Raw genomic sequence first — 20607 nt, 5'->3', positions numbered from 1 at the left:
ACATGCAGAAGAGGTAGTGTCAGGTCTGGAATTAAAATTTGGAATTTTCTTGCTTCTCAGGGAAAGGGAATGATGAATTCAAGGCTGTGTTTTAGATTGAGGCTGCCCACTGAAGGGTAGGCAGGCTCAGGGACTTGTGTTCAGTCTGTAGAGAACAAAGCATTCATCAGATAAATGCTTTTTTTCCCCTCTCAGTTCCCTTCCCTCCCTTATGGTTGTGTGTTTCCAATGAGGTTTGGGTACCTGATACTCAGGGGCTGCTCTGCAGAGGAGAGGTTTTCCCCAGAGCTGCCCCAGTTTAGCTGGCAGTGCTGGGAAAGAGGAGAGCACAGGGAATGCAGCAGTACACTGCTGCTCCTCTACCACCACCTTGTGGGCAACCTTTCTGGACCGCTCCTCAGGATGATGGTTCTCTCATCCCCAGCGGTGAAAGAATGTTTCATCATTCCTAAATATGTTACGGATCAGCCTCTCATCTGAACACATGATGGAAAACCAGAATATCAAAAATCACAGTGCATTTCCTCAGCACACGTAGATAGGCAGATGGAGGTGCTGTCGTGGAGCTCCGCTGCACCGCCGTACTCTGCCTTCCGGCCACTCCTGGGCAAGTCGGTGGAAGTCACTTGCTCATGCCTAGTGAGGGGGATTTGAGCTGGATGGATATTTGCATCTTGTTTGAGTTGCTGAAATAGTCTCACTTCATTTCACAGAGCACAGTCTCATGTCTGAGGGTCCTTGTGAAAATGCCGACCCGTGCAGGTTTACCTCCTTCCCCAGCCTCTCACCTCCCATTTGCATTTGTTTTCCACTTGGATAAACACTGTCCATTCCTTACACTCTCTCCCTGACACTCACATTTCACAAAGTCTGAAGGACAGAAATAGATGTGTGCTGATGCTGATTTTACCTTTCGTAACATCATTTTGCAAGAAATACAATACAGCTGCGCAGTAGACTGCTAGGAGCTGGCTGGGGACTGTCGGCAGCGTTTGCCATCTCCTGGAGGACCATAGCAATAGCAGAGTTAGACTTGTCTCGCTGTGCACCTGATACCTGCTATGTCCCCTCTTTACAGAGCCTCCTCGGTGGATAAAGGAGCCCGAAGGTGGTGTTTACAGCGTAGGAACAAATCTTGTGCTGCTGTGCGAAGCTATTGGCAACCCAGAGCCAACCATTCAGTGGAAACTTAATGGGATGCCCATCGATAGTAAGTGCAAGGTCCAGCGTCCTCCTTTAGGTGGTGGCCGGGTGGGATGTGCCTGTGTTGTGCCCAGTTAGAGGGGCCACACAAATCCTAATGCACTGAGTGATGGCTGGTTTGGCATCTATTTAGACATGAGTTAATCCTTATTTACTTAATAAAGCTGATGTTTAAACAGGTTCTTGAAGAGAGTAGGGTTGAAAGCTGCAGGGCTGTGGAGTGGTGGTACCCGTGAGTTACTGCCTCTGCCCCACCCCGTAACGCTCCCATCTTTTGGGGATCTGGGATAGCTTATGCTCATTGAGGGCTCCCGGTCTTTCTTTGTGCTTCTGAACAAGCACAAATGACTCTGTGGTTGGGGAGCACCAAGCCCTGCTCCCTGGTGTAGCAGTTTTATTACTACCATTTTAAAAAGGCTGTGTGGGGATTTTACTGGAAATTGGTGGTGTAGAGCACTTGTTTTAGGCCACATGACTGCTGGCAAAGGCAGTGCTTTGCAACTTGCTCTCTGGCTGTTGAGCAAGGTCCTGGTTTGATCCTGAAGATGTGCTTTGCCTTTGACTTTGAAGCAGTGAGGAGAGACTGTGAACTCCACAGTCATGGTGTTTTCTCTGTCTCTGACACAGTCTGGGTCTTTCCAGGTAGGACCTTCAGAGGGAGAATCTCTGCCAGAGAGATCAGCCTTACCAACCTTCAGCTTCAGGACAGTGCTGTGTACCAGTGCGAGGCCAGCAACAAGCACGGCACCATCCTTGCTAGCGCCAACGTGAACGTCCTCAGTGAGTACCCTCCTGGCCTTTCCTGTTCATGAGAAAAGATCTAACTGAAGTGTCCCATTCTGCTGATTGAATGCTTCAGAACAGCTCAGGGATTGTAACCATGTCATGGCTCCTTTGAATTGGCCCCCGATTTTAAGAAATATGTTGTCCAAACTAATGCAACAAGCCTTACCATGGGCAATATTATATGCTTAGCATAAGTGCTCATGAAGTTTGATATATTCATTATTTTCAAAACATGGTTGTGGTTGGACTCAAAACCTTTTGAATTCAAATGTACTAAAGGCACTGGGGGCTGAATTGTGACCACAACTCTGTTTTTGAATTATTAAGTGTATTGTTAATCTTTAATTTCAGTTGTGATGCTCAGCCTGTTCTTTGAAGAAAGGGAGTGATGGGAATTTATTTAATAAAAGAGGTCTCTAGAGGAAGCAGAACGGGGTCTGTTTTCTCTCCTGGAGCACACTGATGTTTCATGTTCTGACATGTCCAGCAGTCAACCACTGTTATCTTTGTCAGTGAAGCTTATGAGAGCTCAGTGCAACTGGTTCCAAAAGGCATTGAAATTCCCATTAAGTGGCTAAGCCTTTGACCTTTGCTGGAAAAGGGGATGATGCAGGGACAGTACTTATATTCCCAATTCTGAAATTCAGTGCTGCTCATTTTGCATTCTCTTCTGCAGATATTGCTCCCTTAATACTGACCTCAGATGGTGAAAACTATGCCACAGTTGTGGGTTACAGTGCTTTCCTGCACTGTGAAATTTTTGCCTCACCTGCAGCAGATATTAGATGGTAAGCCACTGAGAACTGATGTTTTCATGTGAAACAAGTTCATACAGGCTCCCCAAACACTGAAAAATGTACTAGTTATTATTTCTATTGAGTTAAAATTAGAAATTTGTAACAAAACTGTATATAAGATATGTATTCTGTGTTTAAATGCACTTTCAAGAACCCTGAAGAAATGGTTTATAAAAAAAAGGTTTATGAAAGTCCTCAATAGCTGTGTGAGACAAGTGCTGGGATATTCATTAAACCAAGCCATGCTGTATATAGCCAAATCCTGCTACAGCTTCATCGGCCTTAGTTTAACGTTGGCAACTTTTTAAGTTTGGACACATTATTGAGGTGGGAACACAATGACTTACAGAGCATATTCACCTGGAAATGGTTCCATATGGTTGGAAATCACAGGATTGTCATAGCACCTGACAGGCGCAATAAAATTGCAGATGACAGCTATAGATTAAAGACTCAGCCAGACTAGTTTAAAGACCTTGCTAGACGCTGTCGGTGTGTTTTTGCGTTGCAGGAAGCTTATGTGCCTTTATGATTTGCTGCACGTGGGTAAAGTGACTTACTAATCTTGACTTGATTGCTCAGTGGCAGAGCTGAGGCCAGCTCCCAAAATTCCTGTGTCCCCTGCAATATCTGCTAACCATGAAAGAACAGTTCCTGCAGCCCTAGAAATAACCCATAGCTATTATTATCCTCTTTAGGACTAAGGATGACAGCATAGAGCCACTTTCAACATTACGCTATGAGTTAAATAAGAATGGCACTCTAGAGATCAAAGAAACAAAGAAAGAAGACTCAGGATCGTATGCTTGCTGGGCTGCGAACTCTGTTGGAAAAAGAGCAATCACTGCTAATCTGGATATAAGAGGTAATGTCTCACTTATGAATAGAAAGACTTTGACATCTGCTAAGGTTTTATATTTGCAAATTTTCAGTAAATAAGTAATTAGTAAATACTCAGTCCAAGATACAAATTTATTCTGTGAGGCTATAAATTCTCTGTATACTAAGACCTGAAATTGTCTCCGTTTTTCTGTGCAATTTCTCCTGCTCACACGTGATGTTTACTATCTCTTGACACTTCCAGAAGCTGCATAAGCTGCCAAAAACTTGTGGTTTACTTCCCAGATCTGTTAACTTTAGTATCTTGAAAGGATTTGCCCTCCTTCTTGCCATCAGTCCTGTTACACTCAGAGCGGGTTCTTGGCTGGCCCTTGGGAGCCCAGAGCCCTCCCAGTGCTCGTGGGCTTGGTGGGGTCCTTGCTGAGCCAGACAGGGTCCCTGCGCCTCCCGCAGCTGTGGGCTTCCTCCTTCCCTAAAGCTACTTCCCATCTGTTGATCAGAAGGTACACCCCAAACTGAATTAATACCCGCAGCGAGCACCAAGCACGTTGCAGCAGGATGAGTTAGGGGATGCTGCTAGTTTGAGGGCTTTGCAGTGGGCCTTTGCCTGATTATCAACTTGGCAAATATTTTTAAATAGCGAAAATAATTACTAAAATGCGTTTACTCATACATTGCAGAGACATACCTTGCGCTCTACTTCTGTTTTAAGGGATTTATTTGGTTGATTGGGCAGGAGGGGTTTTTCCCTGGGGGGGGTGATGGTAGTGGACAGTTTCTGTTGAGCACACAGGTTAAATTTAGCGGGTTGCATGCAAATTTATTTAGCATTTAGGGCTTGCCAATTAAAAAAAAACCCACTTCAATAATCAATTAGCAGAGTTCTCAAAAGGACTCTCAGATGCAGGTTTGCTGTGACAAACTTGAGAAAGAAACACTCTTTTTGTGTTCTGTTTCCACCCACCCCCTTTGCTTTCTAAATTTTACAGTGATAATAAACATGAAAATGTACAATGAAATTCTCACAGAACAAAATTTCACTGTAAAAAGAAATTCAGCCAACTGCTTTCTTACTTACTCATTTGTTTCTGCATTCAGATTAGAGTCAATTAAAAGAACAAACTTGATTGCAATAATTTTTTCTCACTTGACTTTAACAAGCTTGTAATTTTTCTTGGATCGTTGCCAAAGCCTATTTCAAATGGCAATTGGACATAAAAATCATATTCAAGCTTTTTTTTAATCATCCATTTTATGACAGTCTGCTAAAAGGATTTTCACCTGTGACTTTTTTTTGTGCTTTTTTTTCCTGGAGCTCTTTGGTTTGGAGTGAACTAAAAAAGAATTTTGGAAGATAGAAAATTAAATCCTGGCAAATATCTATTTCAAAACCAACCATCCTTCACTTGAAATGTTTGTATATATAACAAAAAACTCATGATCATTGCTCCTAAAGTTGATTTTTAGATATGAAGTGCTTGGTGAAAATTTGATGTAATAGTCTCTCTCTCTTAATCAAAGTGTTTTTCTGTGATCAATCAGATGCTACAAAACTTGTTGTTACTCCAAAGAACCCCCGAGTGTTGAAATCACATTCAGTTTTATTGAAATGTCAGTCTGAGTATGATTCACACTTGAAACACAGTTTTAAATTATCCTGGAGGAAAGATGGAGATGAGCTGCCAGTCAACAGTACGGAAGATGGCAGGTGAGCAGGGAAGAAACAAGAGTTTTCTTGATCTCAGCTGAATAATGCTGTATGGTGCGGGAACATGAGTTTCAATAAACATGAGACTTAATAGCGTGAAATGCAAATTTATGTCTGCAAGAATTCTTCATGCGATATGTGAATAGATCTGCATTTTATATACATATAAATATAAATATAAATGCATCTATATGAGTTTTGAGCCATGGCTGGCAAATTATTTTGGTTTTTATTAACTCTCTCACCATCACAGCAGAATATTGCGTAAATGTTGGTTCAGCCCAAAAATACAACCCTAGCCCCAGTGCAGTCAACTGGGGTTTTGTTTTTCCACTTCACTGGAACTATTATTTTCCCATCTTTTATACCTGTTTGGCCAAAGCAAGTCCTTGTAATGTTAAAATGAATGTAAAACAGATTTCTGGGATTCTGCCTAAAATCGTACACACTAAAAGCAATGAGTTTTTCCTACATATGAGTTTAGGACTTGCAAGTGCAGGCTGAATTTTGCCCTACTCTTGTGTTTCCATTGACCTTGAGGGGATGGATCTCAGCCTTTTTCCCATATGAAGGGTCCCACAGTGGGAAATGAGATGTCTTTATCAATTACCACAGAAGAGAGATGGTTTCCTAAATACTGCAGTGCTGGAGAGGTTGAAGATCCTGCTGAGGCCACATAGCGTGGGGAGATAGTGCCAAGCAAATGCCATGTCTGCACCGGAGCCCGTGTGCCTGGGTTAATGCCAACTTCCCCTGGTGCATTGGACATTACACAAGTGGGTTGGGAACGCTCGGTTTTACTCAACCCTTTCAAAAATTCAGACGTAAAGCCCATGTATTTGCCTCATTAATGATGTGCCAAAATCCTACGTTCCAGACACTCAGCCGATGCATATCAATGTGGCTCTTTTCAGACCAAGAGAGACGTGCCAACTTCCAGCCATGGAGGCTAAATTGCTACAAAATACAAATAATAGCCTACAGCACAGTGTATAATACAACTACAATTACGTTTTAAAGTAATAGGCCTAATGTGCAATTATGTTATTCAAAATGTCCTGTTACCAAGTTTTTTTGTGAACAGTTTTTCGAAGAACAACGGTGTCTGTCTGTCATATGCTTATCTTACAGATTTTTCTCTTCCTTATTTGTATGTACCTTTTTTTTTTGCACCGCAGGATAATTCCGGACAGGGATACACTGTTCATATCAAGTGTGGCATTGGAGGATCAAGGAGTTTACACGTGTGTGGCTAGCACTTCTCTGGACAGTGTCACAGCCGAATCGCAGTTAATTGTGCTTGGTAAGAGGGTATTTTCCCGGTGTGCAGACAGCTCCGTGCAGTACATAATGCCATTGCAGCACTTTTGCTTATTTGCTTCTTTTGCCCAATTCAGTTACAGAGCCTCAATAACCCAGTTTCACAGAGGTGCAATGTACCTCTCACTCATTAACTTCAGTTGTGCTATCCTTGTGTCTCCTGGAACGGGGATGCTGACGCAAACTTTTCACTTATTTTTAATCTTTGTTATACCTAGGACGAGGCAGCCTTTTTTCTCAGTTGAGGAGTCACCCACAGTGGCTGTAGGAGCTTGCCCAGGCTGGAAGGTGTAATAGCATATTAAGAATGGCTCTGCTTCTGCTTTGAAGTCCTTGGTCAGTCCTTCACCCCACTTTACTAGAGATTTGCACGTGAATTACCGCTTGGACTATTTTTTGAAGAAGAAAGACGTAAGGCCAGTATTTAGATGTCCAACTCCTCTGAAGATCGGTGGAAGTTAAGCACCTAAAAGTACCAATTATCTCTGTGAATCTGAGCATAAATTTTTGTCCAGTGGCAAAGAGCAAGTCCGCAGCAGAGAAAAAGCCTTGACCCACAGAGTCTGAAGCTTGACCTTGTGTGAGCGTCCTTACAACCTGCCTCCCTTCCTGAAGGACCACTTGAAATTAAGGGCGTGAACTTGTGGAGTGATGTGCAGTCCTTTGCACCTAAGGGCATCAGCCAATAGCTAAAATTCTGTTTTGTGGACAGTTTTGCATCATTTTAATTTCATTAAATTTTGCTTCATTTTACATTTTTATTTATTTCTGGCAGTGATTGCAACAAGAACTAAGACCATCTGACCTTTGAGGTGTTTTCACACTTTAAATAAATGGTATTTTTCAGTAAATAGTAAATTAAGAAGATGCTATGCACATTATTTATGGTACTGTGTTCTTTAGTGCTGTATAATTCAAAATGTTTGTAGACTATTCATTACATTACTTATGAAAATTTCATGAAGCACTTTATTCCCTTTTAAAAAGGTGATTTGCAGAAGAGGAAAAACAGTCTTGTGCTCTTTCCCCCATGTTTATTGTATACTGGAAAGGTCTTGGTGGATTAACAATATCTGTTATTTTCCAAATGGAAAATTCAGGCTTCTTTTGCAATGAAAGACTTGTGAGATGGCTAAAGAACTAAATACGGCACAGATGGAGACACCAGAATATGGGCTAAGAGCAAAAGAAATATTCAGTTAGAATACTTCTAAGTATTTGTTCTATGATTAATGAACAGATAGAGGGGTGAGTATCTTTAAGATGCACCATCGCCATCTTGAAATATACTGAATTTTAACACAAGATATGCTCCAAGAATAGAATAGCAAAATGCCTGTAGATTAAACTGTGCTTTCCTGATTTTTCCCAAGTGCCACAGAAATAGGGGAAAGAAATGCAAAGAAAACTAAAACAAAAAACCCAACCCAAATATAACCTTTTTAACTTTTTGTTGTACCCTGAGATAAACAAGAAAACTCAATATTGTTATTTAAAAAATTCAGTACAAACACAATTAATTTCTTCCACAATGACAGAGACAGTCTTCGTGGTTGAGGTGGCTGTTTTTCCTATAAGAAATGATGTTGTCAGCCAAAAAGGTAGTTGGGACATTGGGGCAGGAGGACGTCAAAGACCCGAAGTTGTGCAATCTCGTTTCCTTGGTCTGTACATTTTTTAGAATTTGAAACACCAGCCCTATGTTTAAGGAGGGAGAGTGTGTGTGTGTGACTTTGGAAGGATGAGGGCTTACCAGCAGCCCCCTGCAGTGAGAAATCACTCTTTTAATTGGCCAAAGTGTGGCCAGGCCCTATACATTTCAGTCGCCAAACCGATCCAATGCAATCAGACTGCAAATTGTCAAAGCAAGCCATAAGGAAGATAAACTTCTGTCAGTCTGAATCCGCTAAATTTGAAAGCGTTCATTCAATTACAGGCAGTTTGGCAGACGACCCATGCCACAGATCACCTCTTCTGCCCCTGATGCTGGTGAGAAACCGGCTGGTGTTGCGGACATGTGCCCCCCTTGCCATCTCCCAGGACCGTGAGGGGGAGCAGCCTATTTCGATGGTGCTGCTCTGCAGTTTTTCAGGGACCCACCTCAGCCCTGGTTAAGGGGCAGGAACCGCAGCCCTGAAAAGTGAGCTCTGACAGCAGCAGGGTAGTCCTGTGCCCAGGGCTTGTATAGTCCCGCACTTGTCCTGGGGAGGTGCAGGGCAGTTATCATACCAACCACCAACAACTCTGACTCTTGATATATTCTCTGGGCAGCGTTAGTTGAGCTGGCAGGTAATGAATTCTCTTGTTTCCTTTTAATGTAGGTCCCCGTGGCTGGGATAATGAATGTTATCCTTCCACTCATACTCTAAAAGGCCAAGTTCGATAACTGTCGGAGCTGAGTCACCTTCTACCACTCTGGTTTGCACCAGAGTAAATCCAATTGATGCTAATATAACTTTCTGCTAAGAGCAGTGTCAATATCTATTAATGATTAAATGGATCTTAGTGTTGATTTGAAAAGAAAAATCTGTTGCTGCAAGCACAGTAATGAGAGTAGGTGGGAATGAACTCGAGAAGGGATATTGCGTTTATAAGGGAGAAAGCAGGACCAGAAGATTCAGCCTGGTTTTCTGTAATAAAAAGGATCTTTAAAAGCAATTCCCACTTTCCTAATTTTGTCCATTTTGAAATCAAAAAATGTTTTACCACCATCTTCACTGAACTTGCTGTTCAGTCCTTTGGAAAATGCCAAGACAAACAGGAAGAGCTTGCCATGCTCCTGACGCTTCTTCATTATTTCTCAGATGTTCCTGATCCGCCAGAAGACCTTCAGCTCTCAGAAAATCAAAACCGAAGTGTTCGACTATCCTGGAAAGCCGGGGCCAGTCATAACAGCCCTATTAATGGTATGAAGGATTTTAGTAGCATCATCTTGCGCTGTTTAGCATTATGGCACCTCATGGCTGTTAGAAGGAACAAACCGTGCTCACAGCCATACTTAATTGGTTTTACTATGACAGTTAATTTGTTGTAAGTTCGTTTCCATCCTTGCTATTTATAAGCTGTTTATGCAGGCTCTTTTTTCTTTTGTTTTGTTTCTTTTCCTCCCCAGAGTCGATTATAGAGTTTGAAGAGAACCGGTGGGAGCCGGGGAGGTGGCAGGAGCTAACCCGAGCCCCGGGGAACGACGCCACAGCCCTTTTGTCACTGGCCCCGTATGTGAATTACCAGTTTCGCGTCGTGTCTGTGAACGCTGTGGGAAGGAGCCAGCCTAGTAAACCATCGCTGCGCTATGCAACGCCTCCGGCTGGTAAACACTGCCATCTAGTTTTCTGAATATTAGTATTTTTAGTGTTTTGCTGGGAATAACAGTGCCCTCCTGTGCTTCAGAGGGGTGTAAAGAAGTCAGGCTCACTTGTGCTGCTTTCGCTGCTCAGTGGCAGTCCAGGGATGCCAAAGTGAGGAGTCTACGCTGCCGTGGTTAGCAGGGTGTTTCCTACCAGGGTACCGATGGCATACAGCTTTCCTGAGCTCTGCTGATTTTGCACCTTTAAAGCCTGTTGCAGCCCTTTATGGGCAAGCAGTTGCTGGAGAGGATCTTTGAGGTTTATGGGGAGCCTTTCAGCAGCACTAAGCTTGTCAAAAATCTCCATTCGCAGTGCATTTCTCACTGTGACAGAAAATGTTGTATCCCTGAAAGTCATTTTAGCGGCCAACTGTTCAGCACAGCATTTGCATTCCCTGGCATTTTTCTTTCCCTTTTTCCCCCTTTACTTCAATTTCAGGTCCTTCTTCAGCTTTTCAGCTGTGTGCGTCCCACTAATGATATACCTTCTGTTTACTGTCCCCACAGGGAGAAAAATCTCCTCCTCATAATCCCCCTACATCTGGTGCTTTGAAATCCAAAAGTCACGGTTTCATGTTAGCTGGTGGCTCCAACCAGCAAGGGCACTTAGGAATCAAAACTGCATAAACAATGTGTTTCGGTCACAGCAGCTTTGCTGATCCAAGTAATTAATCTCATGAACGTTTTTTGTTTAGGTGTCTTTCACTGTCAGTAATACGGAAATAAGAAAAGTTTTTTGCATCCCTTTTTTTGCATTTAAATAATAAATGCAAATAAAACCCAGGATATGCAAACTAACCTTATCACCCGTGTGGTTCCAGCTCCAGACAAGAACCCAGAAAACATCCGAGTTGAAGCTTCTGAACCAGATGAAATGGTGATGAAATGGGAGGTAAGGCAAACCTGTCTGTCAGTGCTACAATATCAGAAAAAGGTTCTCCCTTCAAGCAGCAGTTTCTAAAGCAGCATGGAATTTATCAGGATGTTGTTTTAATATAAATACATTAAAAAAAAACCCTGGATCCCTTGACTTTATCTCCCCTTCCCCCACCTCTGTTTTTTAGGAAATATTTGCAAATTCCATAGGTAGGACCCTTGATGCTTCTGAAGTCAAAGGTAAAGTTGTTATTGACTCAAATGTGTTCTGGATTTCCTCCCCTAGTTTCATTTTGATTCAAAAGTCAATTTTTTACATCTAACTTTGCAGATTATGAAGAAATTCGCAAGTCCTATAAAGCACAGTGAGAATCCTCCAGAGTACGCTCTTCTTCTGTGCACTTTGCATACGGGAAAGTGCTTAAAATAATTGTGGTCTCACCCTGCTCTGCAGGAGGAGCAGCCAGGCCCAGGGAGGGGATGGTTTGCATATAGCTTCTGCCCTTCCAGTCTGGAGATTTAAAAATGACGCAGATCACTTGGCCAAGAGAATGTGAGCTTGAATTTTTACACCAAGGACTAAAGGAGTGTAGATGAAGCTCCTGAGCATGTGTGTCAAAGGAATTGTGTAAAAGTCTCAAGGATGGTTTCCAGTCTTCAAATTCCCTGGCTTTTAAGCTTACAGCTTCCGTGCCAACAATTTAGAAAGAGATATATTCCTTCACTTAACACAAATTTCAACAACTGTGGAAGGAAGCATATTTTTTGTGGCTGGAATTAAACACAATTTACATGAGATTTACTTCTCAATCTGCTGCTTGCAGCAAAGAACAATAAATGTTTCCCCAGTGTGAATTCATGGCTTAGGCTATAATTGCGCCAAAAGGAGATGGCCCTCTAGATCTATTGACTTGGATTTGAACGGGGATTTTTGTTCTGCAACATAGCCCAGGGTCAGGGAAGACAGTCCTGCCTCTCGGAAGAAATGCAGAGTGGTAGTTACCAGCACGGCTGGGAAATGCTACTATGACCAACGGTTTGTTGAACAAAGAACGAGCGCTCCCCCTTGCCGGGAAGCCCGTAATCCACTGCTCAGACAGGGCAAAAGTAGAAGTGAAAACTGAGACTGAAGGCAGAGAATGGGATGGACAGGCTTTGTTAAATCTTGTTGAGTCATTTAAATGTCGTAAACAGGATATTCATTTATTTATGGTGTTCCCTGTATGCTTTTCAGAGGAAATGCTAGGCACTGAACATACTATTTCTGGCAGACAAAGGCTGTAAAACAATGTTAATCTGCCTACTTTGGATTAAGAGACCAGATGAGCATTAGTGACTAGCTTTTCAGCCAAGGATTTGCAGCGTTAAGGGACATCAAAATAAGAGTCAAGCAGTGCTGCAATTTAACTCTAAACAAGAAGTTATTTTTGTGTAGGAATTTTTTACTACTTCAGCTTCTCTTGCAAGTCCCATTCCCTGGGATCTTTGCCATGGAGGTGATTCTCCCAGCGGTGCCTGTTAGAAAGCTGCCCAGTCTACCGGCTCCTTGGCCACAGTCATCCCGAAGGTCCTCGTACCCTCAGAGCAGATAAATGGGAATTTTTGCAGATCCTCCAGACCTAAGTTCCCCCATGCATGAGGAGCGGCGGTCGGTCGGGTTGATGGGGAATCGCTTTCTGCTGGCCCTTGCAAGTCGAAGCCGTTTCGTTACAGACCTCTGTGTGCAGCTTGGATACGTATCAGTTACTATATATTTGATATGTAGAATATATAATTTAAATGTTATTAAAAGTAGGCTATGTGGTGGGAAATACCCACAGCTTTTTCAGTGGACTGAAAAAAAACCCATCGTCTTGGTAGTGCAGGTGACCAGTCAACTTAATTAATTAAAGTAGTACATTTTCAGAGAAATAAACTTAATTGGAGAATGTCTCATGACAATCCATTGCTATATGTCTTCTAATATTTTATAAATTAATGTTAATTAGATGGGAACCGTGCTGTGATGAATTCTTCAGCTGATCGGTAAAAAAGAGTAGCACAGCAGTTGCACATTAAATGTCCAGGCATAGTTTCAAGCATTTGGTGCATATTTAGAACAAATCTAAATTTTAATGACCCATCTTGCTGTGCTACATAAAATTCTAAGAAAAAACACAGATTTTAGCTGTACTGAAAGACACACACAGCCTTATGCCAAAACATGCATTTTAGTTGTGCTAAAAGGAATACAGTTTTATATCACACAAGAAAACAAAGAAAACCTATGACAAAACAAAAACTGATGTATGTAGCATGCAGAAATATGTCTACTAGCAATCTGGTTTTAATCCAACTGTTCCTCTGCCTTTCACCCCCCTTTCTTTTGAAGTTATGACATTTTTCTTCCAGTCGTCTTAGAATTAACACAGCAGCGAAAAGTTAAAGCTTTCTTTTTCCCCCTTTTCTCTCCCAATGTTATAACACGCTTTCCAAAATTATTCCCCCCTCTCCTCAGCTGCTGTTTCATGATTACTGCAACAAAGGCAGACAGGATCTCTTTTAACTTCTTCCGCAGCCATTGAAACCCGTGGAGAGGAACGGGCCGGGGCTGGAGTACAAAGTCAGCTGGCGGCAGCAGGGAGTCGAGGTGGACTGGAACGAGGAGACGGTGAAGAAGCATTCTCTGACCCTGCGAAACACCCCCACCTTCGTGCCTTACGAGATCAAAGTCCAAGCAGTAAATAATTTAGGGTCCGGTCCTGAACCAAATGTTACCATCGGATATTCAGGAGAGGATGGTAAATAGCGGAAACCTTCATGTAAAAATACGCTGCGTGGGGGATTCTTGCGATGCAAAACGATCGGATATGGAGTGATGGATTAGGCAGCCCATGGCCAAAACTGCTTAAATGCAGCGTGATGGGCTACATGAGATGCAGATACACCTGATGCTGAGTGCTGTGGATGCCAGCTTGCTGGAGTTTGAGGGTTTTTTTGGAAAGGTCACTTGTGCTTTCATTAATCTCAGTTGCTGGCTTAATGTGGATACTTGTTTGAAGGCCACAGTCCATAAGAAGTCTATGAAGTGTAGCAGTCATTGTGTTGTACTTGGTGGGAAAAAGGTCTTTAGCTTGTCTGGGGCCCGATTCAACAGTTTTAACACCGTCAGAAGTTAAGTATTCTGGCAATTAAGTACACACACTCAGGCGCTGGGCGTATAGTGAATTTATAGGTGATGCCACATTCCCATGTATACTGGGTGTTACCTTGTCATTGAGTCCTTGAAGAACAGGCCCTCTTCTCCAGCCTGGGTTTCTCTCCCGTGGCTTTCCGTGACTCCCGGGTGGCACAGCCCCCTTTCAGGCCTCCCTGTATGTCTGGAGAAGTCTTCCTCCACTGTAAGGCTTTGCTTTGGATCTACTCCTGCTCCAAGCCCCCTCCCGGGGTCTTCTCAGAGCCTGCCCACCTCTGATTTTGGACTCTGCCTGGCCCACAGTGCATCATCCAGGCCAGACCAAACAGAGAGACTTTCTCCCCTTGCCACCCATTTTCACAAAATAGATGCCCTGGGCTGCTCTGAAATCACAGCAACCGCTTGTGATACCCACCCTTTGCACATGCTCTTCGAGCTCCAGCTTCATGGTGGGCTTTAATAATCATGTCCCTTTAGGAGAGGTGAACATGTGGGAGGATTGCCCTGCTAATAGAATTAATGCTGGTGCCATGTGGGATGTGACAGCCCTGCTATGTCTGTGGGACACTGGATAATGTCCCTGCTGAGGCCACCCCAACATCTTCGAACAGCAGCCTGTCCCCTTTGGTGTTTACTGCATGGCTATAGAAGATATTCGGAGGACTGGAAATGTATCCAGCTGCAGTAAAGAAATGCCAGACCTCACTTCAGGAAGCAACCCAGTTAAGCACTACCACCACCAAAAAAAAAAAAAAATCTTTTCTGTAGGAATTAAGGATTTAAATCAGCAAGGGAGTAAAGAGCATGGTGGCCAGCTAGCGTGAGGTGACAAGCTTCCCTGATCCCAAATACAAATACTTATTGCATTTGTAAACGCTCAGCAGCAGGGGCTGGGAGCTGTTGGCAAAGAGGGGCCAGGAGGGCCAGCGAACGGTCCGTGTTCCAGATCCGCAGATTAATTTTATTAGTTAAAGTCAGACAGTTTTCATCCCATGCAGAATCTGAAGTCTTTAAGTTGTTTTCGTAAGAATGAAATAAACTGACAGTTTGAATGGCCTTTGAAAAGTCTACGGTGGATTAGCCAACTAAGACAAGCATGTGTTTTGCTGCTTATTAAAATGACCAGACAAGCCACGCCCTTGATTTAACCCACCACATGCCGCAGCAGTCACTCCCCAGCAGCAGTAGTCTAGGTGCTGCTGCCCCCTCCTCTCCACTTGCTGCAGCTTCTCGCAGAAGCCGTTATGGAGTATCATGATCCACGGTAGATGATATGAAACAGTCAGTAAAGTTACTGTGGTAGCCACAGATGTAAAAAATGTTACCGGCTTTACGGAGGGAAACGAATCCTTAGGCGGGCTCTCTGGAGCGCTCCTCTCGTGGAGTGAGCGCACTGAGGTCTGCGTTATCAACCCTGAATGGACCAGTTTGATGTTTACAACCTGCCGAGCGCTTCCTGGTGTTTCACCAGCATAAGGTTTTGGTGCTGGGAATGGTCTCGGTGCTCTTCAGACAGGAGAATGCCCACTGCGCACCCAGAGGTGGGCAACAGGAAGGCTTGGTGGTGCATGTTCTCTCCCCCGTAGAGTGTATGGCAGAGAGGTGGTGAATAGTGAGAACAGAGAGGAAGAAACCCCGCAGCATGTTTATTTTCTTTGTGTGTCTGTGATGGATCTAATTTTATACCTATCAGTGGAAAATCTTCCTTGCAATTCAGTTGTCGATGGATCAAGGCCTCTTTTTTTCAGGCGCTATAATAGCTCTCTGTGTTGTGTAGTGATTAAAATCCTACTGTTTAATGAGCTTAGTAGTAAAATGAAATTGATTATAAAAAAAATCTTTATGATTGCCTTCTTGAGTGCTGTGTTAATCATTTTTTTTATTCTTCTCACTGCTGTAAGCATTACTTGAAACAGGAAACCATAAATACTGGTATAGAAATTCATATGTCCCAGTGCACCTGTATTCCAGGCCTCAGCAGAAAGCCCTGATATTGCAAAATAATGTTTATTGGCCCATTTCACCCACTGGATGCAGGTGGAATGGCTTTTTTCTTGCCTGCAGTAAGACTGCATGAACCGCCACAGCTTGAGCTGGAAAGCCAAGCCCTGTAGCTGTGAACAGTGTGAAACTCAGCTCTTCTAAGTGTCTTTAATATGCAGCACTTTTGTTTTTACAGTTCCAGATGCCGCTCCTTCCGGCGTGTCGGTGGATATTGTGAACAGCACGCTGGTCAAAGTCTTCTGGTTTGGAATACCAAGGGACAGAGTTCGTGGACATCTAAGAGGCTATAAGGTTACGAGTTTCCCTTTAAATAATTGTATACAGTTGAACAAGCTATTAAATGAATCCCAGATCGAGGATAGATTGCAGTCTCTCATTTCTGGGAAGATGAGAGAAACCAATATCATGTTCAGCCCCATAAAATATAATTTGTTACAGAAATGCCAATCTCAATGCAGGTCAGTTGGTGGAAAACAAAAAGCATGCTGGACGGAAAAAGGCATCACCCAGAGAAACACTTCCTAACGTTTGTAGGAGACAGAAACTATGGGATGATTCCCGGTCTAGAGCCCTTCAGTGAATTCCGCTTAACTGTTTTGGCTTACAACGCCAGAGGAGATGGCCCGGAAAGCTCCCCCGTTGTGTTTGAAACTCCAGAAGGAGGTAAGACGAAATGAGAATATGGGATGGAGGGACATAAGTAGAAGTTGTCCATGTAACAAGGCAAGTTGATTTCCTTATTTAAAGTGATTGTAAAATCTCCAATATTCATAAAACCCTTCACTAGAAAGGGGAACTGGAGGTTTTGAGGTAAACTATATCATCGTTTAACAAGTATGTGTAGAGACAGACCTGTTCAATCTTCTTCTCTGAAAGCTAATCCCTGTATCTTCCAGTCCCCGAACAACCACGTTTTCTAAGGATCCTGAACTTCGACAAAGACTCCGTCACTCTGTCGTGGGGACTTCCCAAGAAAGCGAACGGCCACCTTACTGGCTACATTTTGCAATACCAGATAAGTATGTGCTTGTTTTACTTTGATTTTAGAATTTAAGCATTATTAGTTAAAAAAAAAAAAAAGAAAAAAAGAAAAAAAAGGTTTACATGTACGGTTATTTAAAACAGAGGCTGATAAGAAGGGCTGTTTCTGAGAGCCCTATAACAGCCGTAGCATCAGAACAATGTGTTTTGAACTGCGATGTGCGCGCAGCCTGCTAGAGGGCAGGCCAAAGTCATCTTCCAGAGTAAAAAGTTTTCCATGCGCTTTTCCGATGTAAGCTCACATTGCTGCCATGCCCTATTCCACATTTATAGACTCATTCAAAGATTTCATATTTGCAAATTGTACCTAACGTAGTAGTGAAGAATACCCATAAATTGTAGGTGCATTTTACTGAAGTGAAACTTACTGAACACAAAATAATTTGTAATGAGAGCACTTTAGCCACGTTTATTCAGATGTTCACATTGTGTCAGTGAGCACCTCCTCCCTGTGCAACGCCTCAGCAGAAATGCAGACAACTAACCACCAGTCACGTTAATGAGCAGTCGCATTGAGAAACAGCTAAATACCAGGGGTGTTTCTTTCTTTCTTGCCTACGAAAGAACTGAGTAACTGGGAAGAGCAGATAATCTCAGGCAAGATCCAGTATTGGTCCCAGACTGCCACACCACCAGCTGTGAGGTGTGGTGACAATTCAGGGTATTTTATATGTTCTTTGAGGATGGAACTCAGAGGTTTAGTCTGTGTCCTATTTACAAAAAAAAAAACCCAAACATGTTCTTTTCACTTGTCTCTGCTCATAACAGAACTGCCCAGTTGCCTTTGCAAGCCGAGGCTGAAGGCTGGATCTTCCCTTTGGTTTTGATGATTATGGGCAGAGAGTGGCTCTGTCTATTTAGGCAGTTTGGGAGTAGCAACCCCTCCTGCAGCTGGCAACTGTGCCAAGGCAGAGCGGAGCAAAGCAGAGCAACCATCCGTTAACTTGCTTGCAAAAGTTTGCAGATGTTTGGAAGCAAAGCAAGAAGCAATTCATATATATTTAATGATCTAGGAGACAGTAATTTTTGCCTCCCACTCAGTGTGTGCATATCTGGAATCAGAGAGCTTTTTAAGAACAGTAATAGCTCACTGCGTAGTTGGGAGATTGACAGGGACGAGATAAATCCCATTTAAGTACTTGGCAGGAAGGTGAGATATGATTATTCAGACTTCATCCTTCCTACTTACTGCGGAGTGCCTCCCTTGCAAGAGTGTTCATGACATGTTTCACGTTCGTAGCCTTTAGCTGCTGGATCTGACTCAACTGCCTTTTCCCTTTCAGTAAATGAAACGCATGAAATCGGACCTCTGAATGACGTCAGCGTAACCAACCGCTCCACGCTCAGCTGGAGGCTTTCAGGTCTCCGTTCCAGTACCAAGTACAAATTCTATGTAAAGGCCTGTACAGTCAAAGGCTGTGGGAAGCCAGTCACAGAAGAAGGACTAACGATGGCTCAAGGGAGTAAGTTAATAGGCAATATGTTTTTATGTGGAGAAAATCTAACAATAATGGAAAAACCTATTGAGAATATCCCAGGCTTGACATTTCCTTTGTAATTAGAGGAAATAAATTTGTTTTTCTTTCCATGACAACAATCAATGAACTTTTTAATGTAGCCATGCGGCTCTTCAGCAAAGTAGAGCTTATCTGTTTCATTTTGCTGTACAGTACTGTGTTTCTATTCCCACCGATCAACTCTTTAAGCTGTATTTGAATGAGTGAATTGCATTTAGTCACGAACAGAAAATTGAAGATCTAGATAATCTGTTCCCAGTAATATTATAAAAACAAATTCTGCCCTTGCATGAAGATGGGGACTGCCAGCAGCATTAGGGGCAGGTATTTGACATGGAAAATCCAGATGAACATAAAGTTGACTGCAGTGCATTTGATCCATTATTTTATTATTATTTTATCATTATTTTAACAGAGACTGGAAGTGAGCATTTGTGTGCCACTTATATCCTATCCTAAAACACTGATGTTCAGTGATTTAAAGGAAAATCGCAAGCACTATGTGATAGCTCATCTTTCACATTCAGCTGAAATGAAATAAAATGTACTGTGCACAGCAAGTCTGAAAACTCTACAATACCAAGGAACAAGGCCTTGCTATTAATCAGAAACCATTACTGTGCACTTACCACGGGGAAGGAGAAAGAGAATGTGATAAGCAAGAGTCCTGGCTTCATCATTTTTAGCAATGATAACAGTCTGGAGCAATGTTCATATAAAATAGAAAAATGGTCCTTGTTGCACAACATTCTATTGCAGAATCTCTTCAGTTACTGGTAAAACAAGTAAAAAGTACTTTAAAGTCATCACGTCCCAGTTCAGGATACAATAATGAACTATCGTCCATTTTCTCAAGAAGTGAAACTCCTACTCAACTGTCTTGTAGCCTCCAGTCTCACTGTAGTATGCAGGTACTCATGTAGTAGTAACTATTAATCTGTCAGCATGGTTTAAAATTTATTCTTCATTAAGGAAAGTAAAAAATCCTTTTTCTTTCGAGCTAAAAATATACAATTTCACCTCATTAGTTACCTTTTCTGGCCTTCATTGGGCAGCCAGAATAATGTGTTTTGGCCACTTGAAAGTCTATAACTTCTTTGAATAGCCTTGTCAGGTTTTATGAAATGCATCCCTGCCTGATATGCTTAAAAGGATGATAATGTTGCCATTCATTTTGTTCTCGTTCTTTTCTTTCCTAAGACTTTGTTTCAGCAGTGGCAACAACGGATTCTTGTGAAATGCTTGTAGAATAGAGTGGTATAATTAATAGAAGCCGCAAGGGTCCAGTTCTGCGATTAATGTGTGCTCCTTGCCGGTTCTCAAGCCACCCTAAATTAGGACACTGCATCTGTCACTGAGATGCCATTAGAGTTTTGTGTCGTTATTTGCTGGCTAAATTGTTCAGATGTTTTTCAACTGAACATGATAGGCTGAAAAAAAAATCACTCTTTTCAGTGACCTTCTTGGGGTTTTAAGCTGTGGTATGGGAAGCAAGGTGATTGCTGAAAATTAAAACAATCTCTCTTTTTGAAGAAAGGGAGTGATTTCGAAAGTCAAAGTTTATAATTTAAAATAAACCACATAAATGACAGATATAAAATGTGGTGCCCTCTGAAATGAAACTCCGTGATAGAGCACGCTGTGTTTCTTTGGGGTTTGATTCAGTGATTCTATATCCACTATGTTCCGTTTTTAGTAATAAAAACATAAAGCTTTCATCATTCATTTTAAGACTTTGAATAGCTTCCACTGCTGTAATATAGCCTTTGCAGGCAGTGCCATGGGTATTTCAGAATTTCACAATATGTTCTGCCAGGAAAGTGGAGATGTTGAGGTGGAAGCTATGGATTCATTCACATTTTATCATTGATATACTTGATCTGCATCACCGCTATTGCTTTCATTTATTTGCAGTTCTCCCTGCTACTACAGTCTGGAATCAGAAAGAAAAGTCAGTCTCTTTTTTTGATATGTACATATGCGAGTATGCATGC

General features: G+C 42.4%; 1 protein-coding gene across 1 annotated transcript in view; it reads left to right on the top strand.

The window, feature by feature from the left end:
• Positions 1 to 20607, top strand: part of CHL1 (cell adhesion molecule L1-like) — a 61796-nt gene that overhangs the window by 31976 nt on the left and 9213 nt on the right. Inside the window, exons 10-23 of the mRNA XM_009330627.1 lie at positions 1079 to 1210; positions 1846 to 1983; positions 2666 to 2777; positions 3485 to 3651; positions 5169 to 5334; positions 6513 to 6637; positions 9459 to 9560; positions 9767 to 9964; positions 10822 to 10892; positions 13434 to 13656; positions 16231 to 16346; positions 16514 to 16718; positions 16952 to 17074; positions 18380 to 18559. Of these exons, the coding sequence (XP_009328902.1) occupies positions 1079 to 1210; positions 1846 to 1983; positions 2666 to 2777; positions 3485 to 3651; positions 5169 to 5334; positions 6513 to 6637; positions 9459 to 9560; positions 9767 to 9964; positions 10822 to 10892; positions 13434 to 13656; positions 16231 to 16346; positions 16514 to 16718; positions 16952 to 17074; positions 18380 to 18559 (2058 nt within the window). The remainder of the gene's footprint in view (positions 1 to 1078; positions 1211 to 1845; positions 1984 to 2665; positions 2778 to 3484; positions 3652 to 5168; positions 5335 to 6512; positions 6638 to 9458; positions 9561 to 9766; positions 9965 to 10821; positions 10893 to 13433; positions 13657 to 16230; positions 16347 to 16513; positions 16719 to 16951; positions 17075 to 18379; positions 18560 to 20607) is intronic.

Source organism: Pygoscelis adeliae, unplaced genomic scaffold (assembly GCF_000699105.1).
Source record: "Pygoscelis adeliae isolate BGI_AS28 unplaced genomic scaffold, ASM69910v1 Scaffold278, whole genome shotgun sequence".
NCBI lineage: Eukaryota > Metazoa > Chordata > Aves > Sphenisciformes > Spheniscidae > Pygoscelis > Pygoscelis adeliae.
This window is presented reverse-complemented; position numbering and strand designations above follow the sequence as displayed.